Genomic DNA, 27,808 nt, shown 5'->3' on the forward strand with positions numbered 1-27,808 from the left:
TTACACCAGGCCCCCATTTGGCAGCTAAACCTGAGAATGAATTTGGACGCCCGCAACGGGTCAAGAGAGGTGGCATATGTCTCAAAAATAATGCATCTCAGAAGGGAACTGTCAGTTTTGCAGTGTCCTTGGTAAATTCCTACTATGGAAATGTGTACTGTGCACTGGCACAGAGGAGAAAGCATCATGATCCAACACTCAATTGAGGCAGGTCAGATTTATGTCCAATTTTATTATTTTGTTAACCTCGGCATCTCTTGGAATAACTCGTGTATCAAATACTGACATATTTAATCATTCTCTCACATTCTACAGTGCTATTGAAATCCCCCTTCATAATGAATTTAAGGGAGTCAGAGAAAGTTCAACCAAAACAATGTTTACGGCGGTGGGGAGATTCTAAGCAGCCAGAAACCTGAGAAATTAAGACTATCCTGACACAGTAGTTTTCTTTTCAAAACCTCTTTCCCCTTCCAAACATTGTTATATTTATATACTACTTTTCAACAACCATAAAACGTTGATACTTGCTCATCTATCACTTCATATGGGAAAACCAACACTAGTTCTCTACCTCCTCTAAGGCAACAATGCTTCGAATGATCCAGCAGAATGATTTTTTAAAGGCTCAAATAATTGTTATTTTAAAAATTGGTATAAGAAGGAAAAATTGGCATAAGAAGGAAATACCAATAACATTATGCTAACCATTCCACTGAATCCCTGGGGAGCTTTGACTAATACAGCCATCCTTCTCACCTATTTTATATCCTTGCAATGAATAAGAGGTACTCTTACAGTGTCTCCCACTATTAATTTTTGTTTGCTTGGAGGCACCCATGTGAATTAAGTCTTTGCAATGGAGAGCAACAAGGGGATATTATTCTAATATTGTGTTAGGATGCTCCAAGTGGTGACAAGACTGCGAACTTGACAAAAAAAATAAAGGGGGCTTCAAAATTCTCCAGGCAGGAAGCAACACTCATAATGATGAAATACCTCATTGACTGGAGGATGTCAGCAACATTTTCCTGAATGTTGAGTATAAAAAGCCACACAAAATCTAGAGAGATGCATACAATGCCTCAGCAGAGGAAGGACAAGTGCAGATGTCGGAGTAAAACTGAAGGGCCTCAAAACATTATTTGACATGTTTTATGATTACAAAGAGCTCACATCCTCTGCTAACTGGACAAAGAGACACTTTTCAAGGAAGTGCTACTCTTATATTGAGCAGGGGGAGAGCAACTGGCCTTATTCAGCCCCAGCACAGCGTTCCTCCAGTGGCCGCTGCCAAAGTCTGTCTTGTGTTAGTTTTAAAGGTGTAGCTACCTTTAGTTTAGTGTGATGGCCCTTTAGTTAGTCAGAAGGTGGACAGAAAACCACCACCTTATTTTCCTATGTAAACTACTTCAAGAACTTTTTCACTGGAACGTGTGTGTGTGTGTGTGTGTGTGTGTGTGTGTGTGTGTGTGTGTGTGATAGATAGATAGATAGATAGATAGATAGATAGATAGATAGATAGATATAGTGTTCCAGTGAAAAAGTTCTTGAAGTGTTTTATATAGATATGTGTTATTTATACACACACACACACACACACACACACACACAATATTCACATTATAGATTCAAAAAGAACTGATGTGCTCAAAAAAAGAGGCAGGAGGGGATAAAAAGAGGAAAGAAAATGTGAAAACTTCAATATTCTGACTATGACTTGTATCATCTACTACATTCCTATCCTAAATTTAGCTACCTGCCTACATTTAGTCTTTGGTCCTGTCTAAATTTAGTGGCCAAAACAACAAGCTGTGACATCTTTAAGGTTACATACTGATCCGCATCGTTTAGCAATTCCGTTAAGTTGCACAGCAAGTGTCAGCTGACCATTCCAGCCAAAAAAGGATCCAAGCTACTATATTCAATGGCTGGGACTTGCCAGACAAGATGCCAATACAGATGCCAGGCTGTATTTTATGCTTGCTCTGTATGGTGTTCACAATGCTGAAATTCTGGATGAAGCTCCATATTGTGCTTTTTCAAGAGATACCTGCTTGTCAATGACAGCTAGGTTTCACACACACCTTTACAAAGGAACATGGGGAGCTGCCTTATACTAATACTACGACAAGGAATACCTATATGCCGCTCTTTAACCAAGTTCTCAAAGCGGTTTACAAAGAAAAATAAATAATACATAAATAAGATGGTCCCCTGTCCCCAAAGGGCTCACAATCTAAAAAGAAAGACAAGGCAGATATACCAGCAACAAACACTGGAGGGATGCTGTGCTGGGGTTGGATAGGGCCAGTTGCTCTCCGCCTGCTAAATAAAGAGAATCACCCCTTCAAAAAGATGCCCATTTGCTCCATTAGCAGGGGATATACTGAACCAAACCCTGACACCTATTGAGATCATTTGGGGAAGTTTATTTACCGTTGCCACCAGCTCATTTGTTTGGGGACAGGCCTTCTCTATGGCTGCCCCAGGGCTTTGTAATGTGCTTCCTATCAAAATAAGAGCCTCTCCATCTCTGGCTGCTTTTTTAAAAAAACAACAAAAAAAACACCCTTAAGAGGCACCTTTTTTTTCAGGCTTTTAATTTAATGTTTAAGCCGCTTTAATTGTTTGTATTGTGTTTTCATTTTTGTTGTATTTTTTAAACTGTACATCGCCTATATAGATATATTAGGCAGTTTACAGATACAAACAAATAAAATCGCATTTCTGCAAAATGCTATTAAAATATTGCGGAATCTCATGCACATCTTCCCCACTTCCACCTTCTTTTTAACATTAAAGGAAGTCATTTCCTTTAAAGCTTCTACACTGATGATTGTTGGTTCCCAGGCAGACTGGTGAGAACAGCAGAGAAAATTCGGAATAATAAACCTCCCCAGTATTCCATTCGGAAGAGCACCTTCCAGTCTAAAGCACTAAGTCTTCATCTAGCTTACTAAACCAAGTGTAGCAAACTGTGCAACGATGACACTGGAATTCTTTATCCATTCATCTATGAACCATGCCCTCAGCACATCTCTGCAAAGGGAAGAACGATCAGATATCTGTCTTCATCTTGTCTGAAAATGATGACATTTTTCAGTAAGAAAAGGGTCCAAATGGCAGGTGTCAAAGAGCTTTAGCTTCACACGTGGCGCTAGGAGGCAGAAAAAACAACAGCAGCGTGTGGCCATGTCAGAACTACACAGTAGCTGCTGTAAGAACGCATATCTGAAAAGAGCAAACCTCAGAGTCTGTTAAATCAATCTAGTGCCAGATGCTGTTATCAGAAGAAAGCTGGTGCCGGCAATTCATCCCCCAGCAGAAAGACACATCCCAACTTACTAGCGGAAAGTGAGGTCCTGGCATGGCAGCTCTTGAGCTTAAAGGTGACAGTTACCTGCTCTTTCCCCCCACATTGTTTTCCGTTGACAGTACAAGACAAGAAGTTCTATCTCTGGCAATGAATCTAGTCTGGACTTGCAGCTTTTCTTTTGTTGTTGGAAAAAGAACTGCCAATCTGAGTTCTTATGTCCATGGTTCACTTCTAAATTATTTATTTCTATTTCTATTTATTTATTAGAAGCATTTAATATACCGCCCACTCCAAAGACTCCAGGCAGTGTACAATGGCATGTAAATAAGGCAACACTAAAAATTGCATTAAAAATTGCAAACTAAAATAGATAATGGGAAGGAAATAAACTACAGGGCAAATGCGCGGCAGAAAAGAAAGGTCTTCAGTAAGCAACCAAAAATGTCGAAATTAGTCTTCTAGCTAAAGAACGTAGTAGTTTCTTGTTTTTACTTTCAGGCTCAAATGAGACTTCAAAACCTCTGTCTCTGTGTGTGTGTTTACATTTATAGTTCACTCTTCCTCCAAGGAACACTAAGGTAGGTTAGGCTCAGAGTCACCCATTGAGTTTCATGGCTGAGTGCGGATTTGAACTTGGATCTCACCAGTCTTAGTCCAGCACTCTAATCACTACACTGAACTGGCTCTCTATTTCCAATCCTATGACCAGCAAAGTATGGTTTCTAGCTGCTTATCTGCTTTCATTCTCTACCCTTGCAGCATTTGGCTTGCTGAGTTCACTCCCAGCTCCACAGTACAGCAGATTAGGCGACTGTCACTCTGATTCCCCATTCCCATCCAAGAAACTGGGCCAGTTTTCCAAAGAAGCCTTGCGCCTATGGGGATCTTTTAGGGTTAAGTCCCTCAGCACATTTTTAAGTGCCAAAAATCACAAAAAAGCAGGGGAAAGCAGAAATAAGAGTACAGCACAATACCTTGAACTCTCCAGCTCCTCCAGTAATGACCCCCAAACCCTCTGAATTTAGCCCAAATCCCCACTGAAAAATCTAAATACCAGGCAGGAAAGCCCCCAAATTGCTCCGTGCTGCCTCCAAGCCGGAAATGTCACCAAAAGTGTGAAATATGTATGCAGGAACTGCAAATAGCCAAAAATAACTCCTGAGATAGTGGAAATCAGGTGTCTATAGCTCAACCAAGAATAGCCAAAATTGCAATGGGAGAACCCACGGAAAAAGAGGGTGTTCTGTATACACGATTCCACATTCTCATAAGAGCTTTAGACTAGTTTTTAACCAAGAGTTCTCACTCCTACTGCCAAACACTGCTAAGTAAAAGTGTTTCAGAAATAGTTTGTAGGATGGCAGGAAGCTTGGCTGTCCAAAGAAAAGAAGCCAAAACACACCAGTGGGCACATGCACACAAACCCTTAGATGCACCTAAATTAGTTTCTTACAAACTGAATAATGATGTTTATGCAATAGGGCCAGAATCTAATCTGGGTTCCTTATTCTTCTGACCTCTAACGCATAATTTGAGATCATCATGATGGTACGATAAGGTTGCTTTGTTTCTCATTAAATGCCTCATTGTGTGAAAAGGTTCAAGGGCGGAAATAAAACCAACTTAAAGATGTCTGCATTCTCCAAGAGGGAGGTGATACTCCAGCAGAGACTTGGCCTGTGATCCTAGGCATACTTACTTGGAAGTAAGTCCCATTTAAATTAAGGAGCAAATCCAAGTCAACATGATCAGGAGGATCAGTGTTTGAAATAGAGCTCTAGGCCAGAACTAGAAGCTGAGGAACAGTATGGCAGAACATAGCATTATTTTTTCTAGTGCTAATTGCTATTTCTATTGACTTTGAATTCTTGCATAGGAAAGGCAAGGAAAGAAAAATCTTGCTGCAAGTCAGCTGAAGTCTGTACTATTTATTCCTATGGAGATGTGCTCACATTCAGAGATTGCTTTTAAAAATATAACTACTTGCTATGGGTTTGCTGCTGCTTAGATATAATATTACTAAATACCTAAGTGTTAATGTTCTTGTGATGCCTACATTTATAATTTTACTTTTTTTTTCTTTGCTTATCAGATGCCAGGAGAGCGCTCCAAAGCAGCTTGTATTGCTTATGGTATTTCTATGCCACGAGCAGATTGCACTATAAAAATATCTTACCCTTTTTGTCATATAGAATATTGCTTTTATCTGGTAAACAGTGATGGGACCCGGCACATCCAGTCAATACATTTAACGTTCACCAAAACAGCAAGAGAATCACAGGTTCAAAAGTGAAACTGCCTGTTATAGAATACATCCTTGGGAAGTTAAAAAGCAACAAGAAATACAAGATTACAATAAGAGCAAGAAAACGGAAAAAGAGACAAGAACCAGCTAAGGTTTTATATATTAAGGTATATGTTAAAAAACAGTTCCTGTAGTGTATCTCATCAGCCCTAAAGACCTACATGTTAGGAAAAATTATTCTGATAGCCACAAAAAAAACATGCATGGATTTCATGCAATGCTCTCAAAAGATGTAGTTGTCTTCCTTCAGGCCTCGTTTTGCGTCTCCTCTACTCTTCCTCATTGTCAGAGTTCTAAATATTATTTTCGCCAGTTATCGAATACATCTGTTCAGCATCTGTCATCGCAGACGCTGATCTGAAGCCAGGATGGCTCCAAATATCAGGAAATCTGAGAATCACCCCCACTCTACTCTCCAAGACAGAAGAGCAGAGATATAACCCTGCTTTCGGAGATCACACTTACTTCACATTAAAGCAGTGTTAAATCAGCCCAGGGTGTTCCAATGACATCATACATTTAATCATGGTAGATCTTCAGACATTCTTTTATCGCAGCATAGGAAATGACATGCACAGGACCTGGGCAGATATTGTTGAGAACAGATGAATTCAGTATTCAGCCAGATCAGGGCCAAGCTAGACGTAATGTGGAAGACCCATGATTAAGATCTCCCTCTGGTTTGTTTGGGTTGGTTGTAAGTTGGTTGTCTTTTCAAGTAATCAGAAGCTCCACACAGATGCTTTGGAGATCAGGAAAGTGGTGCTGAGGGAGACGGTGTTTAACGTTTTCATCCTGTGCCATAAATCACCTTGACCGTGAGGGAAAGAGAAGAGGGGGCGAGGGCAGCGAGAGAAGGTGTGTGGCAAGGCCTCAAGCATAAGATTGGCTGCTCCTCATATTTGGTTCAAAAAACAACTGAGCAAGCCCAGAACATACACATTGATACTTGATTTACAGGGGAAGAATTGCTTCAGGAGTTTCCCTGTGAGGGCTACTTCACCATGCAGCTGTTCACATCCTAAATTTTACAAGGAAGTAGCTGACACTGCTAATTAAGCAAAGAGGCACTTTTAAAAAGGCCCCTTAGAAGAGGCACTCATATTTAGCAGGGGTGGGGAGCAACTGTACCTATCCAACCCCAGCACAACATCCCACACTTAATATTTAAACTGCTGGTATCTACAGTACCTTACATGTCTTTTTATTATGAGCCCTTTTGGGACACCATTTTACCTCTGCTTTGGAACACCCTCCTGGAAGAGCTTTGCCATGCTCCCTCCCTCAGTATTTTTAAAAAACTATTAAGGAAACATCTTGTTAAAGAGGCTTTTAAATATTTTAATGCTGCTTATATCTGGTAGGTTTTCTAGCTTTTTAGTTCTTAGCTTCTAGCTTTTTATTAATAACTATTAATTTGAACTTCTTTTTAAAAATGTGATTTTAAATGTGGTTTTTGCTTGGTCTTTAAACCTGTTTAATTTTATTAATCTTTTACTTTATATTGTATCTATTTTATTAATGTTGTGAGCTGCCCCAAGCAGTAGTGTCCTTGGAGGAGCAGGGTATAAATATTTTAAATAAATAACATATGTTTCTGTGTAAACTGCTGCACAAACTTTTGTACTGAAAAGCAATATATGAATATAAATAATAATAATAATAGTCAATATGCTACACAACGTTATGGTTGCGGAAGGATGCTGTGATGGCACAACATTCGTGCACCATCAGGATGTAGAGATGTTCCACTACATCAGGAGCTCACACTGCTGACTAGTCTTTCGACTTGCACAACTACAATAGCGCAAGAAATAAGCCAATGCTAATGCTGCGCACAATCTGTGCACTTGTGCAAGAGCAGTTAGCAGTCCAGGGTGCGCTTACACAAGATAAGTTGTGCAGTTGTGCTCCCTGTGCGTTTGGACATGACACAGCTAAAATATCTTCTTGTGCTGGTGCAAATTCCTGGTTCTTACCAGCATAATGTTGCATATATTAATCAACTAGTTTATTTCAGTCTACAGACCATAAAAAAGCAAACCACTTTGTTAAAATAACACAACTTTCTAATCTGATCTTTTAAGCTGCTTTGTATAGTATTTTGTATTTTCTTTTCACCTTTTTGTCTATTATGATTTAATGTGTTATGTGTTTTTCTTGTATATTTTAATCCTCTGTTGTAAGATGCCCAGGGGACATTTTTCATGGGGTGGCTAACAAATAAAGTTGTGGTTTTTTTAAACTTAATCTATCCCCTGCTAACTGGGCAAAGAGGCACCTTTTACTGTGGTGATTCTCTTTATTTAGCAGAGGGAAAGGAACTGGCCCTATCCACCCCCAGCACAGTACCTCCAGTGACTGTTGCTGGTGTCTAGAAGAAGAAGAAGAAGAAGAAGAAGAAGAAGAAGAAGAAGCAGCAGCAGCAGCAGCAGCAACAACAACATTGACAATAAAATTCAGCCATCCCAGGTCCTTGGGAAGGACTCGATGTCTGGATAAAACAAACCAGTCAATAATACCTGTCTGACTGTGTAAATAAATAAATAAATAAATAATTGGAAAATACAAAAGTTTCACATAAATTTTGCAGAGTTAACACAGGATTAATAACAGTTTCTTAACACAACTTATATTTGATCTTGTTTTTCTAGTTACAGCTAAAAACGTTGCTGTATTTTCAGCAATTGTAGTGCTAAGATCTAAAGTGTACAAGTATAAAAGTCATGAGAATTTCCTGGGTATAAACTAAGAGTAATACTAAGAACACTGAAGATGGAAACCGTTTAAGGGAAAAGCCAATGGGGGTCACCATGAACTCCTTGGAAGAGTTCCACGGTGTATGGAAAAGGAAAAGCCTTTCTAGATGTCCCAATTTTGCAGAGTTCTAGAGATGACAAGAGGAAAGTGATCCTGTAGTTGTGATCTTGTTACCATGTTGCTCCTTCCAGATAGAGGTGCAACTTCTCATATATACCTTGCGGAGAGGCTCAAGTAGAGTCGCACATTCTCTGGAATGTACCTCAGTGGAAACGCACATCCTTTATATGCATGCAGAGGCTCCCAAGTTTGATCCTTGGCATCTCCAAGTAGACTTGGAAAGAAATCTTTCAGACCCTTGAGAGTCTGAAAACCCAGGAGGAACAGCATGCCTGTCAAGATCCTGTCCCAACAGGTCCAGAACAGCCAGAGCTTGCTGTCCTTCCTGCAGTTGCCCCCTCAGAGGAGCCTGGAAACTCTGGGGACCTGGTGCCCCCCCCCAGTAAGGCTCCTGTCCTATCTCTAGAACCCCCTCCATAGCCCCTGGGATCCCAGGAGCAGACGCAGCATTGTTCCAGGGCCAAAGTCCAACACCAGAAGCAAAGTGCTTGCCTGGTTGCTCAAGACGTTCTACCTGATGGGCCTACTTAGGAGGAGGGGAGACCATCTCAGACACCTGCTTTGACTTGGGACCAGTTCGCCCATTTTCAGCCAGCCTTTGCTAGTTCAACAGCTCTTTCTTCAAGCTCTTGACTCCAGCAGCTGCCTTGCTAGATCCAGGGGCAGACAAATACTAATCTAGATGATCCCATGGTCCAACTGAGTATAATGCAGTTTCAACTGTTATTTTAAATGTCTCAGATTCACTCATGAAATGTAAAGTTCCCTGCCTCTTGCCACCCTCTTACTCGGCACTCATAACCCCATGATTCTGCTGGCCATGGGATGGAGAACAAGAGCATGTTCCCAGGGAATCATGCCCATAGTTCTTAAAACTGGCAAATGCAAGTAAGCATGTTTTGGTTTGGGGCTTGCCATGATACACAAACATGTTTATTTGGATTTCTAACAACTGGCAAGTGCAAATGCACAAGTTCAGCTGAGAACCTTTTGAGAACCTTCTTGAAGCCTTGTTTGTTTGTTTTAATGAAAAAGCCTCGGTCAAAAGGCACTTGTTATGAGTTTATAGTCTCTGAATATGTCAAAAGCACTTAAAATATATAAAGTAACCCACAACAGGCCTAGGATGTGATCTGAAACGAGCAATCTTGCTGAAGTGAAGAGGTCTGGGTCTGAGTGGATGGGTGTCTGGGAATCTCCATGTGGGGATTTAAGCTCCTCCATGTGGTGGGCCATTAATTTATTACATTTACTTTGTATTCACTTTAAAATATACAACCATCCCATGGTTCCCAAGCTTTGAAAGCCCTCTCAAGACCTCAGACAACTGTAAAATCCAACCACAGTGGCAAAAGTTTTGCTTACTGCTTTACTTACATTTTGCATGGAATAGAGGCTGGCCTATAGGGAACTACAAGGTACCCAGGAAAGCCTTCGAGTACTCCTGGCGTACACAAAACACAACCTGGATAGTCCATGAAATTTCAAAACTCACCTGCTTTAAACTTCAGAACTCATTGGCTGACATGATGCGTAAATGTGATTGTGAAATTTTAAATATTAGTGCAATAGCCCGTTGCAGGGATGATGGGAGTTGTAGTGCAACAACAATTGGGGACCAGAGCTTGAGAACCCCTAGTCTAGTTCCTTTCAAAAGCCAACTATTTAAGAGAATGCCTTCTTCGCTATGAAGCGCACTGCCCATTGAGATATCTGGAGAGATCCGTCTGCAGTTGCCATGGGCTTGTCTGGCAGCTACTCAGGGATGGGCCTTCTCCATTGCTGCCCCGAGGCTTTAGAACACACTTCCTGCTGAAATAAGAGCCTCCCCATCTCTTACAACTTTTAAAAGGGCAGTCAAGACTCATTTGTTCACCCAGGCTTTTAATTAGATATTGTTTTAATTGTGTTTTTAATAGTTTTAATATTTTAAATTTTAAATTGTTGTAATGTTTTAATCTTTTTATCTGTTGTTTTCATTGTTTTGTTGTAAACCGCCCAGAGACTTGCGTATTGGGCAGTATACTAACGTGTTAAATAAAATAAATAATAAATAACTAAACAAGAGGACATCACTCCATCTTAATGTAAGAAGCTGCCTTATACTGAGTCAGACCATTGGTCCATCTGGTTCAGTATTGTCTATACAAACTCGCAGTGGCTTTTCCAGGGTTGCAGGCAGGAGTCTGTCTCAGCCCTAACTTGGAGATGCTGCCAGGGAGGGAACCTTCTGCATGCAAGCATGTAGGTGTTCTTCCCAGAGCAGCCCCATCCCCTAAGGGGAATATCTTACAGTGCTCACACATGTAGTCTCCCATTCAAATGCAAATTGATTGACAAAGGGGACAATACATGTTTGCTACCACAAGACAAGCTCTCCTCCTCTCAATCTCAAAGGAGCAAATTCCAGAAATTAATTATTGCTGTATAAGCAGCACTTATTTGGTTCACCAGGTATCTACCATCAAAAAAAATTCACTGGGTGACCCCCTTTATTTGGTTCACCAGGTATCTACCATCAAAAAAAATTCTCTGGGTGACCCCAAGTTCTAGTATTGTAAGACTGGGAGAAGACTTATCTCTAACCACTGTTTGTGCACATTGACACAAAAATACGTACATTCTGATGTCCTTGTGGTCCATATAGAGATGTACCAGTGCATTTTAATGAATGACACAACTAAAGGAGTAGGTGTGTGGATTGGCTTCTTCCATAGAAATGGATTAGGAAGTCCAGGTGCATGAGGGAACTCCAAGCACATGCCTGAACTCCTGTATCTACAAATAACTGCTGGACTGGGGCAAAATAACGCACTATCCATATTAACTGACCTTACCAGTGCTGAGAGAAAAAGGAGCAAGATCACTCTGAACGTCAGTCTTGCATGATAAAAATTCTGCAGAGCAGAACCCACAAAGGAAAAATGCCAACTGGTCTCACTGAATTGTCCCTTCCAAAGTTCTTCCTCAGAGTACAGAAATGCAAGTGTGTGACAGGAGTGTTCCAGTGAAGGCACATGTCTAAATCAATTCCCCGAAATACTTCTTATCAGGTTCAAACGTCAAGCCACATTTGATCAACACGTTAATTCTAGTGCATCCTACCAAAAGTACTAAATAGCTTCCGATTTGAGGCTGACTAATTTACTTGCAGAAGAGTTAATTACATTTAATTGCATGAGACAATTCAATTGGGCTAGAGAGGATGTGGGTCTGTTTGAAGAGGGTGCTGCATCATTATTTATTATTATTATTATTACATTTATATCCCACTCTTCCTCCAAGGAGCCCAAATTGCATATTGGGACTGTTCAATGCAGAATGTGGTAGCCCACCTGTTATCAGGTATGGTCCAGTATTCAAACACATCATCTGTTTTAAGGCATATGAATTGACCCTGAAATGGCTGTGACGCCACACAGCCATTTCTGGCGGCTGCCCAACTGCCTGTCACCCCTCTGCCTCCTCCCTCCCCTGCAGCCGGGCCTCAGTCTCCTCCTCCTCCAGTCAGAGGAGAATAGAGGAAGGAGGACAGGCAGCAGCAGCGGCAGCAGCTCCCCCACTTTGGAGGCTCTCCAAAGTCTGGTGTCACTTGGCGGTGGCTGCCAGCAGAGACATCTGCCAAGGTGCATCACTCCTCCCTCCCAGGCTTCTCTTCCTTTCTGGCGGCTGCCAAACTCCCGATTTCCCCCTCTCCCCAGCTGGGCCAGTGCGTCACCTCCGCCTCCTCCCTCCCTCCCCGCTGGACCTCCTCCTCCTCCAGCCAGAGGAGGAAGGAGGGAAGAGGACAGGCGGCGGCCCCACCACCACCACCAGCCCAAAGAGAACGGAGGTGGGGTAAAAAAAGGTAAACAAATTTTGCGCGGGACATTAATTATTTGTGGGGGACAGGAGGAATTTTTTTTTTTTAAAGATTCCTGGTGTGGGTGTGTGAGTGTTATGTGTGCACATGGCCTTGATAATGCCACCCAGAACAAAACTCTTTCTGTTCACTGGTGATAAAAATTAGAGGGATCACTGACTGTATTTAACCTCTACTTTTTAAGGGGGTCATCTTAGAGTCATCTTTGATTTGGGTAAATATGCTATCTTTAAACTCCCTGCAGGCCTCAGGATCTTTGGGTGAAATCCTGCTCCAGATTCCATCTTATGGAAAGGCAAAATTCTCCACTTGGAGAATCTTTATGTAGCATTTTCTTTGCTTTTCAAAGGCAGGTGAAATGTTTGTTTTAGTCGGACTTTAAAAGTGCTGTTCTTTACTTGCCTTACAGGGAAGCAATGGAAGAAGAGGGGTGTTGCCTATATCTCTTGTTTGTAGACTTCCTAGAGGCAGTCTGGTAAGTCTGCTGTAAAGTCTTTTCTTGTCATTTCAAATAAATTTTTGTGTTGAGTCTTTATTGTACAATTTTATTGGTATATTATTATTATTTTTATTAATCAAATTTGTACAACGCCCCAAACTTTCATCTCTGGGCAGTTTACAATAACATAAAACTAATTAAAAACATATACAGAAACTTAAAAACAATTTAACAATTTAAAAATAAACCAGAGATTAAAACTCAAAAAAATTAGGAAGCTGAGAAAGCTTGGGCGAAAAGATGGGTTCTCAGATGTTTTTTGAAAATTTCCAGAAATGGGGAGGATCATATCTCAGCAGGAAGCGCATTCCACAATCTTGGGGCAGCAACCGAGAAGGCCTGTCTCTGTGTAGCCACCAAACGAGTTGGCGGTAACTAAAGACGGACCTCCTCAGATGACTTCAATGGGTGGTGGGGCTTGTAATGAAGAAAACGCTCTCTTAAATACCCAGGGCCTAAGCTGTTTAAGGCTTTAAGTTATAACTAGCACTTTGTATTTTGTCTGGAAACCTATTGGCAGCCAGTGTAACTCCATCAGTAAAGGAGTAACATGGTCTCTCCGAGATGACCCAGAGACCAACCTGGCTGCCGCGTTCTGAACCAACTGAAGTTTCCAGACTACGTACAAAGGCAGCCCCACGCAGAGCGCATTACAAAAGTTAAGTCTGGAGGTTACCAACAGATGTACCACTGTTTTGAGGTTGTTGATCTCGAGAAACGGGTGTAGCTGATTTTAAAAATATGCCATTTTTTAATTCTGCAAATTGCTACGATAAGAAGCAAGGATGTGCAGAACTGGTCCGCGATCAAACCAGTCCGCTGCAAAATGGTCCGGTTTGAGCGGTTTGATTGCAAAGCACTTCAAACTGGTTCAAGCTTGTTTGACCGAACCAGTTCGCAGAGCGATGGTTCAGCCCAAATTCGTCCATGCATAGCCCTAATAAGAAGTACCTTGCTGGATCAATCAAATGGCCATCTAGTCCAGCATCCTATTTCCCACAGTGGCTCAACCAGATGCCTCTGGGAAGTCTACAAACAAGAGATAAAAGCAATACCCCTCTCCTGTCATTGCGTCCCAGCAAATTAAGTTCAGGGGCATACTGCCTGTGAATCTGTAGATGGCTATCAAGACTAGTAGCCGCTGGGAGAACTATCCTCAATAAATTGATCTAATCCCCTTTCAAAGCCATCTAAAACTAGTAGCCGTCACTACATTATGTGGTAGTGAATTCCATACATTAATTTTGCAGAGTATAAATAAATGCTTCCTTTTGTCCATCATAAATCTCCTATCAATCTATGTAATCCAATCGCCCCAGGTTTTAGTGTTATGGGAAAGGTAGAAAAACTTCTCTGTCCACTTTCTGCACATAATGCATAATTTCATGTTGCCCTTAGCCATTTTTCCTTCGGAAATATGTTTTATGATATGAATAGCCGTCTATAGATATTTTTAAACAAACAAAATAAGAAAACCCCAATGTTACCAATACTGAGAATTCCATGTATCATAATGGAGCAAATTTCAGTTCTCCTATTAATCTTCCACCACCTCAATTCAATGCAGCAGATGTGTTTGCAACCAGAGGGAGCAGAAAGAAAGCATGGCCATAAGGAGAGCTGCTGGAAAGGAAAGTCAAACAACCCTTATGTGTTTTTTCTGTGTGATTTCTTCTCTCAGAAGCCAGTGTGTGTACTGCGTTTTTCTCCTTCCCACATTCATGAAGTGAGTGTGAATGTGAGTGTGTGTGAGAGAGATTCCTTCCCCAACTGAAAGCCTCCCTTGATGTGTCTGTGTTTTTAACCCATCCCCAAACCCTTGGTTGTACTTGTGTGTGAGATTTTTAACTTGTAAAAAAATATTTAAAATGATTGGGTTTTTCCCAGTAAGTCCTGACCCATGTGATTTTCCCCTCGGAACTTGCAATGAGTTGTTTTCCTCTCCGGGGAAAAGAAAGCAGAAAGTATGAAAGAGGGCAAGGGGAGTAAAGTTTATAGTGGCATCTTGCCTCTGAGGAGCAAGGGGGCCCATCTTCACTTTCTGTTCCTAGGCCCACTCCAACCTTGCTACACCCCCACAACCCAAACATCTCCCAAGTTATCCACTTGCACTAAGATCGAGGAATGCATAATTATAAAACCAACTGTGAGAGCGACTAATGACCACTGCGACTATCTCTAGCAACTGCTGCTCCACCAGCTGGGACTGGGCCCCTCTTCCTCCTAGCATCGTGGCAGCCATTAACACCAACTGTCCTGTTAGTGGGAAAGGGAGAGAGGTGAGCAAGGGAACCTCTGCAATCTCTACCTCCTGCTGCTCTAAATGCTCAATCTATGTTGGCGCTTAGGCATTTATTTCAGGCTTTGCCTGCTTCGACATTTATAACTGTGCATGGCCAACCACATTTTAGCAACAAATGTTTCCACCAAAGGCTCCTAGTTTTATGCAACCAGGACCCGAGTTCAGACAGCTCCTTGTTCCTCTTTGTATCAGCGATCGGATGATTCCCTGGACTATCTTTTTAATCAGACCAAAACAATAATTTCAAGGAAGCAAATATTAAAACTTTAACATGTTTTAGACTATCTGGAAGCTAAAGTGAGTGTTGAATTTTGTGGCCAAGCTTATGACTAAGATTAGCCACTGAAAGGTGCCTGATGAAGACCATTTTACTCTACTGTGCTTTCAGCAAATATTATAAGGAGGCTGCTGTTTTTATTGCTGGTTATTGCCATTGGCTGTTTAATTGCTGATCTCCTTGTATTGTAGTTCTGTCTTGAATGTTTTGGTGTAGGACTTACATGCTAACTGATTTTACTAAAGGCAGAAATAGAAAGGTTAGAGATAAACATGCATGCACTAGGTCGCTGTCGAAGTATTTTTTTCTGCAAACTGAAGGCACTCCCATTCACGGCATTTTTGCCACTGCCCCCTTCTCTGCAACCCCCCGTGCACACCCTAACCGCTGAAATCTACTCCTGTGAGCCACTCTTAGCAAATGCAGCTTATCACAAAAAAGAGAAAAGGCTGCACTTCTCAAAATCTCTTTGATGCACCTATTAAGAAGAACAGGACTCTGCCCTCTTTTGCATCTGATTATCCCCATCCCCCCCCACCGCCCCCAGAAATGAACAGGAAAAGGCAACAGTGGTGTTTTCGCTGACGTGGCCCAGTTATGAGTAGCAACTCACTCATGAGTCCCAACCCACCCAGTGAAGAACAGTGTGACAGGAGACATCTTCAACTTCCTTTCATTGACAAATAAAAACCTTTTCCCCCCATATGATTATTTAATTATTTATGACATTTCTATTCCATCTTTCTTCCATGATGGGCCTCAAGGCTATGACCCCACGTGGTCAGCTATCCGGGCTCTGACTAGACCCCTACACTTGCTTCGCTCCAACAACTGGATGTATCATTTGCCTTCAGTCTAATTCCTAAGACTTTTGGTTTTAATTGTTGTTATATATTATATGGTCCAAGCATTCCCAGCTAATGGCAGGTGCAATTCTTTTCAGTTGTGGCCCCCAGCTCTGGAATGCCCTTCCAGAAAAGATTCACCATGCTCCCTCCCTCAGGGTTTTCAAGAGAACTAGCTGAACCCATCCCCTTCCTCCCCCCCATTGCCCCCCCAACGTTTACCAGATGCCTGTTACTCCCTTCCCCTGCTTGCCAGTCACCCATTCTTCCCTCCCCTTGCTCGCCGGTCACCTGTTCCTTCCCCCCCACCCACTTGCTGATCGCCTGTTCCTCCCTCTGCCCTCCCCCCGCAGCCACTGCTTTCTCTCCCCGCCGGACTGCCCGCCCGTTGGCCTTCTCTTCACCGCTGCCGTCACTTTCCTCTGGATTAGCCACGGGTACATCTTAGTGAAATATACAGAGAGAAGATAGATTCTTTAAAGAGGATTTTCAGCTTTCATTTTTGTATAGTGGTTTTTGTTTTTTACTTTTGTAAACTTGGTTTTTAGCTGGGTCTGGTTTTTAACTTAATTTTTAAACTCAAATTTTAGTAATTTTGTTCTATCTATCTGTGAGCTGCCGGCAAGCAGTATTGTACTGAAGGGGAGCGATATAAGTATTTTAAATTAAAAAATTCTATATTTTTGTTGTTGCTTATACCCTGTTTCCCCAAAAGTAAGACCTACCCCGAAAGTAAGACCTAGCAGTAATTTCTGATGTACCGCTAATTGCCCTAGTGCATTTTTGGGGGCTAAAATTAATATAAGACACTGTCTTATTTTCGGGGAAACACGGTAGGTCATTCAGTTACTTTACTGTTCTAACCTTTTGAGGATTCAGGTGATTGGTTTTTAATCTTCTTGCACTTCCTTGCTTTGCATTTTTGGAAGCCGCTTTGAATATAGTTTGTCTATAAAAGAGTAACTCACACATTTAATATGTAATGATCACCATTTTAAGAGTGACAAAAATTTCTTCTTTCCTCTTGTGCTCCCATCAGACTTGAAACAAACTGCTTTAGTGCAGCAAGAAAAAGCTTGTAAAAGGATGCAAGGCAGCTGAAACATTTGACAGACATTATTAAATGCCGGGGGGATTTGTATCAGCCATTTTACTCTAAAAGGTGCTTTGATGTTGGCTATCTTTCATGTACTTCCTTCATGGCACATTAACAAAGAAAACTGAGTGGAGGTAAATCAAGTCCCAAGGTCACCTCTAGAGTTACAGCACTCTAGATACCTGATGAATTGGGAATTAATGTCACATGAATAGCAAACATAATAATAATTTTTAAAAACCAATGAGCTGCTAACCAATCAAGTTTTACAAGTGGATCTGAACCCCCTTTTATCTGCAACCAGAGCAAAGACATCTTAATCCCTCCCACCACAGTCTTGAAATATAATTATCACAATGTGAACGTGAACATTAAGTCTCCCTTCAAACTGAAAGTGCTGTGAAGCAGAAAAGTAAAGGTTATTAAGTTGGGTGAAACACTAGAAACAGAGGGGGGCAGAGGACTTGAAAGCAACATTTCTGGAAATCCAAGAGTATAATGCAGATATTCAGCAATGTAACACACATTAAAGGCGAAAGAAGCGCACAAAGGTTTGCCACAGACACAAATAAAGACACAAAGAAACTAGAACATGAACAAAACGTTAACCAGCTAGAGACCCACATCAAAGCGAGGAAGTGGCTCTATTAGAAAAGACCAAAGTGTTTAATACCGATATTCAAGTTGCTTGCCAATGAAGTAGAATGCAATGGAAATTAGAGTATCATTGGATTTTGCTTAATCTGTTTCAGCATATATAAATGCTACCAGATGATCAACTGGAACAAATATTGCCAGTTTCTAGAGAGATGGGACAGAAGGAAGATTTTTAACAAATGTGCAAAAATAGTGCAAAATCCCACAGAAATAAAAACAAAACTGGTAACAAAGGCAAATGTCAAGCATGTCAAAAGATACAGAGGGGGAAACTGGGCATAGCTTAACGTTAAATTTCATTGTGCATCATTTGAAATGTATTTCAACTTAAATATTTAGAATCTAACCAAGGTTAACCATCTAACCAAAGTTAATCACTTTTAAAGTCCAACTTATTTCAACTGGAGAGTTAAACACTTGACCTCCTCCTCCAAAAATGAATGGGATATAGAAATCCTCGATTTTGTTTGGATCATACATTTAAAATCATAGTGTCATCTTCATCTTTACCATCTTTATTACGGTCCAATACCAGCACAAAAATCATAATGAAGTGTTCCATATAAAGTATGGCCTAAATCAGTGTTTCCCTAAACTTCTGTAAGCTGAGACACACTCCCCGCCCCCGCCCCGAGCTAAAACTGCAGTCACAATTCATTCTTACACTCTCTAAAAGGTTTACTTTCAGAGCCAAACCAGACAAAGGAGATCTCTGATCAAGTGTATCAATATCTTTATTAACGCTTAAAAGCAGCCATGGGGGAGGGAGAATTAGCTTGGGGCAATCGCTGTGAAGGAAGGCAGCAGGGTTAACCCTTTCCCCTGCAACCTTCTCCCAGAGGGTTTTCCCAGGGGAGGGCATCAAATCGCCACTCCTTGCTACACTGGTACAATTAATTGGGAAGTTCTGTTAGGCTGCTTTCTCACTGCATCCTTGCTCTCTATGTCAGCTAGTACTTTATCGTGACTGGTTTCTTTATTACTCAGTGAAAGCAATTTTGATCAGAAAATGGATTGGGGAGGAACACCCCCCACCCCTGGCACCATGTATAGGTTGGCCTGTAGAAAGAGTAAGAGTAAATGTAATCTATCCTTTAAGAAGCCCACTTTCTCCGTGTTTCCCATCCATTTTTAATTGACTCCCATCTATTTTTATTAACTTTATTAGCAATTTATAGGCCACTTTTCCACTTATGAAAGCCTTCAAAGCGGGCTGCCATTTGAAACAAACACAGACTGTAAAGTCACGTCAAATGCTTTTAAAGTGCAAATAAAATAACAGCAGCAACAAAAATTCAAGACCCTAACTAACCATACGCCAAGTCAGTAAACAACAATGATGTGAAGGCTTCAAACAATTGATGGATCACTTGCCAGAAGTGCACACCCCCAGCAGACGGGTCAGGTGAACCCACGAATGACCAGTTCATGTGCTGAACTTCCTGATTTTTGACACAGATTCACCAACTTCCATAAATGAGATTTTAAGTTGGGTAGAGAAACTTGGTAGAATCTCAGCAACCCGGGGCAGGAACTAGCAGTTCATTTGGTGAAATCACAGGACCCTGCTAACTTGGCAAAGAGACACCTTTTAACATGGTGATTCTCTTTTATTTAGCAGGGGGAGAGTAACTGGCCCTCTCCACCCCCAGTACAGTACCTCCAGTGACTGTTGCTGGTGTCTGTTTTATATTTCCTTTTAGACTGTGAGCCCTTTGGGGACAGGGATCCATCTTATTTATTTGTTGTTTCTCTGTGTAAACCGCCCTGAGCCATTTTTGGAAGGGCGGTATAGAAATCGAATAAATAAATAAATAAAATAAGACACACACCGGGAGCACATGTTCACTGAGAACCAGAAATTCCCAGCTTACTGAATTGGCGGCAATCATGTGAAGCCACCCAATAGTCTGGATGTCTAAGGCAGCCCAGCGTGTGCATGGCTGAGGCAAGATCTGAATTTACAACTTTCTTAGCTGACATTACACTTATGCTCTCAGTGTTACCTGTCTCATTGCTTGGCTTGAAAAGGAAGGGGCTGCTAAGGAAATAGGTCTTCCACTTTTTAAAAAATTGCCCAGTACAGCACGTAGTTTTAAAAGGGTCTCTATAAACAACAAACAATAATGAAAATAAGAGAAAGGGGGTGTAATTTCCTCTCTGTGCACAGCAAACTATCCCAAGTTCTGTTCTCACAGGCTGAAACAGCACAGTGCAATATAAGGTGATCCATGGGGAAATCGCCATCTATAAAAATTCTTATGAAAATCATACACATTTCAAATTTTTTTTACCAGTAAGAGACATCCAAAGGCGCAAAGTATCTCTTCATAATTAGGTCAGCGAAGTAAGATTCTGTTTCTCTGCAAGCCGTTCCATTGCCAATCACAACAGTACCACAGCTTTCAATGGGAAGAAAGAGAACGTGAAAGTTAGGAACACAGGAATATAGGAAGTTGCCTTATTTCGATTCGGACCATAGGTTCATCTAGCTCCGCATTGTCTCCACTGGCTATCAGCGCCTCTCCAAGGTTTCAGGCAGCACTTTTTCCCAGTCCTGGAGATGCCAGGGAATGAACCTGAGACCTGGTGCATGCAAAGTGGATACCTAGCATTGAACTATGGCCCCATCCTCATGGGGCCATAGGAGAGGCCTATGGGTGGAGAGCTGGTCTTGTGGTAGCAAGCATGACTTGTCCCCTTAGCTAAGCAGGGTCCGCCCTGGTTGCATATCAATGGGAGACTAGAAGTGTAAGCACTGTAAGATATTCCCCTCAGAGGATGGAGCCGCTCTGGGAAGAACAGAAGGTTCCAAGTTCCCTCCATGGGATCTCCAAGATAGGGCTGAGAGAGATGCCTGCCTGCAACCTTGGAAAAGCCGCTGCCAGTCTGTGAAGACAATACTGAGCTAGATAGACTAATGGTCTGACTCAGTATATGGCCGCTTCCTATGGCCCCATCCCGTATGAGGAATATCTTATAGCAGACAGAGCCCACATTTATTTATCCATCCAGATACAAACCAGGCCAGACCCTGCTTAGCAAAGGGGACAATTCATGCTCGCTACCACAGGACTAGCTCTCCTTCTTGTTATAAAGCCTTTCATCCCACTATTGCTTCCCCACTCCATCAGCCACCAGGAAGCAATCTGGACCTGACATCAAGTCAGAAGGAGAGACATGTTCCCACTGCCAGAGCAGCAGAGTTGTAACTCCCTTTCTTATACCATGTTGGCAATTTCACTGCACGCCAGCACAGCAAGGCAGGAAACACTGGCATTGCTGCTTGTGGGCTGGAGAGGTGCTTCTCCTCCCACTTCTATTCCTGCCCCACAGATATTTTTTAAAGATTGCCAAAACAGAGGGCATGCTTTTCCTGAGAGATGATAAGGCCCATGAAAAGCACTCCCTCACTACTCAAAATTTCGGGCCAGGTCTTACAGGGAGACAGGTAAAAACAGTTAAATCTTCTTTAACGTACTTGTAATCCAGCAGAAGTTTCCTGATCTTCTCAGCTTCACGGAATCCTTTGCCAGAATGTAAGTAGACAACATCAGTATGGAGTATTTGACCTAAAGCAACCAAATGCAAGAGCTATTTAGTTAGGAAGCATACATGGGTTATTTTAGGAGACATTTGCAGTGCATTTTTTTTTTAAGCTGGCAAAGTTTTGCATTGCCCGTCTAGGAACATAAGTAGCTGCCCTATACCAAGTTAGACCACTGATCCACCTTGCTCAGTACTATCTACACTGCAGGCAGCAGCTCTCCAAGGTTTCAGGCAGTAGTCTCTCCCAGCCCTACCTGGAGATGCCAGGGAGTGAACCTGGGACCTTCTGCTTACAAAGCAGATGCTCTACCACTGAGATACAGCCCCATCCCCTTGAGCACTGGCTCCATTTAAATAAGATATCAATTCCTGACACCCAAGTATTTCCCTGTTTTTACATTCAAGCACCTCCTTTAAGTAACCAGTGGGAATTAAAAGAATCAGAATCTTATTTATGTATTAATTATTTTTCTATGTAAACCGCTTAGAGAACTTTGTTGAAGAGCGGTATATAAATATCCGTAGTAGTAGCAGAATCGTAAAATGTTACAGCTGAAAGGGACCTCGCAGGTCTTCAGAGTCCTGACAGATGGCCATCCAGCCTCTGTTTGGAAACCTCCAGCAAAGGAAAGCCATCACTGCATGAGGCAGACTGTTGCACAGTCAAAAAGTTCTTACAGTTAGGAAATTCTTCCTAATGATTAGGGATGGGCTCACCAGCACCTCTATTTCGAGGCGCCGAAACACTTCGAGCTGCCCTAGCCAAATCAAACATTCAACCAACTGTTGCTGAACACTTGAGATGGAGTCCGCACATGCTCGGATGCCATTTTCTCCCTGACACTGGCCAAAGGCTGCTGGGAACAGGGAACTTCCTGTTCCCAGCAAGATGCAGCCAGACAAAAAGTGCACCCAACTGCTGAATACAAACAGTGCCACTCAGGAGAGGTGTGTGGTGGGGGAGAGGAGGAGCAAGGGAGGGGCATGTAAAACCTGCCTTCCTCCTTTTAAAGTGCCTATTCTCTGCCCCCCCGCCAGATGTGCACGGAATGCTTGTGCACATCTCTACTAATGATGTGATGGGCTGGATGAGGGATAACAAAGTGAGACTGGATCCAAATAAGACAGAGATACTTATAGTGTGCGGTTTGAACTCAGGAGACGATTACTACTGGTTCTGGTGCATCACGCTTCCTCAGAAAGAATAGGTAAACAGTCTGGGAGTGCTTCTAGATCCAAGCCTCTCCCTGGTGTCCCAGGTTGAGATGGTGGCCAGAGGTGCTTTCTATCAGCTTCGGCTGATATGCCAGCTGCGTCCATTTCTTGAGATACATGACCTCAGGTTACATACGCTGGTAACCTCCAGACTTGACTACTGCAACATGTTCTGTGTGGGGCTGCCTCTGTATGTAGTCTGGAAACTGCAGCTTGTACAGGATGCAGCAGCCAGGTTGGTCTCTGAGTCATCTTGGAAAGACCGTATCACCCATCTGGTGGCTATACAGGGACGGGCCTTCTCTGTTGCTGCCCCGAGACTTTGGAATGTGTGCCCTGGTGAAATAAGAGCCTCCCCATCTCTGACAACTTTTAAAAAGTCCCTAAAGACTAATTTATTCACCCAAGCCTTTTGACTTGACTATGGTTTTAAATTGTTTTAGGTTTTATTTTTGTCTTAATTTGTTTTATGTTGTTGTAAACCACACAGAGATGGAAGTTTGGGGCGGTCTACTAAACTAGTTCATCTTGGTTTACCTTAGTTAAAACTCCTTCACTTTTATTATATTTTTTCTTCATCTCTAATATGTACTGTCTTTGTCCTTAGATTGTAAACCTATGGACAGGACTGATGCTATTTTTAAGTTTTGGACAGTGCCTAACAATTTTAGATGCTTCATATAATATCTGCAGTAAACAATAACAATTCAACTATGGATAAAATACTACATAAGCCAATCTTTTTTAAACACGGAACAGTTAAACCTAGTCTCACACCATGCCCCCAGACTCATAAGCACCTACTCCCCGTCTTCCGTACCCACCCACACAAGTGTCTACTTTCAATGTAGGTTACAATAAGCTATGAGCGGCCGTGTCATCTGAACTGACCAATCTCGGTTTCATCTCACCTACTTGAAATAAGCTGTGATTTGCATTCAAGTTTTGCAGTGAGTTATAGGTCACAGCTGAGCTCAAGTAAATGGGTTAGTATAAGCCAAAATCAGTCAGTTTGGACATTATGACCAAACTTATTTTAATCTTAACTAGAAGTAGATGCTTGCATGGGCATGGAAGAGGAGGACAGCATATTCCTGAGCCTCAGTTATACTGTGCAGGACCAGAATTAACTATGGTTCTACATTCCGTGTAAACCAGCCCAATGCAAAGACTTTCACCAGGAGTGTAGGGAGGCTGGTGGCAGCCCATGTACGGCCACTGCCACGGACCCCTGGTCCCACCCCTGCATCTGACATCAGATGAGGGGGCGTGGTCTCCCTCCCAAACAGGGCCGCACACCCCCGTTTGGAAGGGAGATTGGCCCGCGCTGCATTGGGCAGCACGGGCCAGAGCAACTCTCCCTGCCTTAAGGCAAGGAGAGCCATTCCAGCCGCACTGCCAATGCAGCGTGGGCCAATCTCCCTCCTAAACGGGGCCACGCAGCCCCATTTGAGGCCAAAATAACGCCGCCGCCCCCTGTGTCTGAGGCCATGCTCATGGCCCCTGACTGTTGGTGGCCCAGGTTCTTTGAACCTGTTCACCCAATGGTGGCTCTGCCACTTTCACCACCATCAGACCTACATCGCATTTGATCCTAAAAGGCAATGCTGTGTATGCAGAGCAAATGCTACCAGAAAAGATTTGTGCCCTAGTAACACGAACACTTTTCTCAACTGGACTATCAAACGTACTGGTTGGCGAAATTATTGCCAGCTTGCAGCCATGTGAGTAGCCAGGATCAACTCCCATCAAAGTTCGTCCTCTCACAGGACTCATAAGAAGCAGCTGGCGCAGGTTCCTGCCGAACATCATTACAGATTCCTTCTCTGCATCCGAAGTTAACTTTGATCTGGGAAAGAAGCACAGCAGGTTATTTCAGCACACCAGGCCTCTGGGTGTCAGGGATCAGACAACTTGGGCATTTGTCAGAGGGCCAGGGCCATGAGAGGGCCAGGAGCTGGGTGCCACCCAGTACCACCTTTGTACAGAGATGTCAGCTGAGCAGAGTGCTGCCCTTTTCTGCCCTCCCATTTATGAATGCCAGCTTTCTTCCAGAAGTCTCTGTGATGATGCAAGAAAGTCTATTAATGAGCAGGGAGGGTGGGAGAAGAGAACAGCATCACTTGACTGAGCATCATCTCTTCCAAGCACCCTCCACATTTGCCTCTAGAGAAAGCCCATTTGCAGATGAAATGGGCCTGAAGAGGCAATCTGCTGTCTCTCTAGTTGTGAGCAGTAGAGCAAGAAGTAGGGGAACATCCACTGCTGCCCAACATAGCCGAACAAGCTTGACACAATCCAGTATGGAACACTAGGCACCTCTCCATCCTTGTGTGGCCCAACAGAGGGCTTTCTCCAACAGCCCACCAAAATCTGGCTCTGCCTCTGACCCTGGCCCCACTCCACATTATTGGCCACTGTTGAAGTAGAAAAGGAAAACACACAACGTGATGTCATCACATCATACAGTTTTGCTTATTAAGGGGAGAAGAGATGAGACCAGATGTTATCAACCCTATAATTAGGAGCATTTCTAGTTTTGCACTCATCAGTTTCCACAGCTTGATAACGGAAACACTAATGACTCAAGTCACCGGTATTTTGAAGCTAGGATTTTGATAAAAACCTTAAACGAGTCCAAAAGTTGATATGAATGTCAGTCAGTCTTTATTAATACAGCCAATGGCCAGAATTGATATGAATGAAAGAATGAATGAATCTAGTATGATCATTGATCAAATGCGTACTACAACAATACAGTAATGAATTTAAGCCATTTTAGCACTACTGATGCCTATCAAAATCACAGTCCAAGGACTCAAAAATCCCCAAGTTCAATGGGATTTTTTCAAAAGAAAGTGTGCGCACACAAGGACTGCTGCCCAAACTGATTAAATCAAGAGTATTTTTGCTATAGCCGGGCAGTTAGTAATTTTAGAAATTGATTTTATGACATATGCTTTTTCACTCTCATCCATCTGGAAAACCAAAAACACACCAACTTCGAACTTAAATTTACATTTTATTTCTACAATGTAGAAATGGCATTTCAATGGATAACACTAGCCATTATATTGTCACTGACAAAACAGATTGCTCTGTAGTCATTCCAGTACCCATAGGAGAGTTGAGACCAATATTATGACTATCTGATTGTTAATTTAGGAGCAAAAAAATGACAGAAGGAAGAACATCTATCGCTAGAGCAATTAGCTTCACAGATTCTCCCAGAGAGGTATGTGAAATGGGATTAGAACAACGTGATGGAGTGCATTACTGAAACAGTGGTTGTGAAATGGATACAATAAAACAATTTTAACAGCACGCTAGTTTGCGTCAAGACCATTATATCAATCTGATGAATTGCTCAATATAATAAAAAACTACAATATGGTACTGTCATTAAAAATGTTAAGCAAATTGCAGTTTGCATACACAAACTGTCAACTTTTCCCCCCATTGAAAATGCATTTTTGATCACTAAATTGTTTCTCAGCAGCCTAACTGCTAAGGAAAAATGCCTTTAACATGCCAAAGTTTGCATATTCTTATGATCTAAGTAGTGAATTATTAATAAGTCACTGGTAACAGAAAACACATCTACTCGTCCAGGCCTAACACACCTAGTCAGAAATAAATCCTATTATTATTTTAAGGGACCTTATTTCTAAGAAAATGTTCTCAGGACTATAGCATTACCCAGTCTGTTTTTGTATCCTGGAATCCCCTCCCTTACATAAAAACAAAGCTAATTCCCCCACCCCCACTTAAGCACTGTTTACTAGGCCTGTGCAATCAGAAATGTCGGAATGCCTAGGAAAAAAATGCAGGTTGGGTAGATTAATTGTTTTTTTTGTTTGTTTGTTTGTTTTTAAGGCTTAAAATTGTGTTTTGTACTACTATTATAGCAAGGGTAAATTTTATAGTTGATGTTTCACGAAGAGAGGTGCGCGGGAAGTTCACTTTTGTCTATTATGTTTGTTATGCATATTATTGTTAAAACTAATAAAAATTGAATTTGGAAAAAAAGAAAAAAATGTCAGAATGCCCGAATGCAGTATTCCCTCCCACCACTACAGGTAGACAGTCAATCACAGGGCAACTGCCCCAGGTAGTACAGTTGTGGGGGTTAGTTAATGCCTGTCCCAGCACTGGTGTGGGGGAGGCAGGGCAGGTGGAGAGAATGCCAGGAAGGTCTACAGGGAGAGCAGGGAGTCAAGCAGGGGAGGCTGGGATTCCTCGGAACTAGAGTACCCAAGCATCCCCATGCTGTTTCCCAGCCTCCCCACACTCGACACCATCGTCCTGAGTGACTCCCCACGGACTCTCCCAGCATTCTCTTCACCCAGCTAGCCTCCCCTGCACCAGTGCTGCATCGAGCATTAAAGAACCTCCACCACCACTGTAACTATTACCTGGGGCAATTGCCCTGCAATCGGCTGCATGGCAGGGGAGTGAATCAGGCATTCCGACATTTCCAATTGCACAGGCCAATTATTGACATAAAGTATCATATTCTGCCTAGCCACTTCAACAAAGAGATCAAAGCACCTGACAAAAAGTTAAACACAAAAATCAAACTCAATAACATTGATGCATCAGTAACTTTAGTAGATTAGGCTCCCCCGATGATGTTGGACTCTAGCTTCAATTGCCTCCACTCACAACGGCCACTGTGGCTGGGGATGATGGAAGCTGTAGTCCAACAACAATGGGGGACCCAAGGCTGGGAACCCCTACTCTAAAGCAATATGCAGTGTAATCAAGATGTGACACTTACTACAGGAGAACCTCATTATTCACGCGGGTTCCATTCCTTGCCTACTGCCGTGAGAAACGGAACTGCGAGTAACGATGCATTAGGGCTATGAGAAAAGGGGGGTTAGGTTCCAGGCTGGAGGGAGGAAAAAAATTTAAGTGCCAGAACGGCCCCCGAATGGCCCAGAACTTACGGTGACATGCTCTGCGGGTCCCTAATGTGCCCAGGAATGCCCTCCAAAGG

General features: G+C 42.4%; 1 protein-coding gene and 1 non-coding gene across 3 annotated transcripts in view; both read right to left on the reverse strand.

Moving 5' to 3' along the window:
• SRBD1 (S1 RNA binding domain 1) overlaps positions 1–27,808 on the reverse strand; it is a 252,775-nt gene that overhangs the window by 169,316 nt on the left and 55,651 nt on the right. For both annotated transcript variants that reach the window (XM_053312100.1, XM_053312108.1), the window contains exons 12-14: positions 24,498–24,655; positions 21,524–21,614; positions 20,337–20,444 (exon numbers count right to left, since the gene is read on the reverse strand). In XM_053312100.1, the coding sequence (XP_053168075.1) occupies positions 20,337–20,444; positions 21,524–21,614; positions 24,498–24,655 (357 nt within the window). The remainder of the gene's footprint in view (positions 1–20,336; positions 20,445–21,523; positions 21,615–24,497; positions 24,656–27,808) is intronic.
• TRNAT-UGU (transfer RNA threonine (anticodon UGU)) lies at positions 21,847–21,918 on the reverse strand. Its single transcript has one exon. It is a non-coding gene; the product is annotated as a tRNA-Thr (tRNA).

Source organism: Hemicordylus capensis, chromosome 1 (assembly GCF_027244095.1).
Source record: "Hemicordylus capensis ecotype Gifberg chromosome 1, rHemCap1.1.pri, whole genome shotgun sequence".
NCBI classification, from domain to species: Eukaryota; Metazoa; Chordata; class Lepidosauria; order Squamata; family Cordylidae; genus Hemicordylus; species Hemicordylus capensis.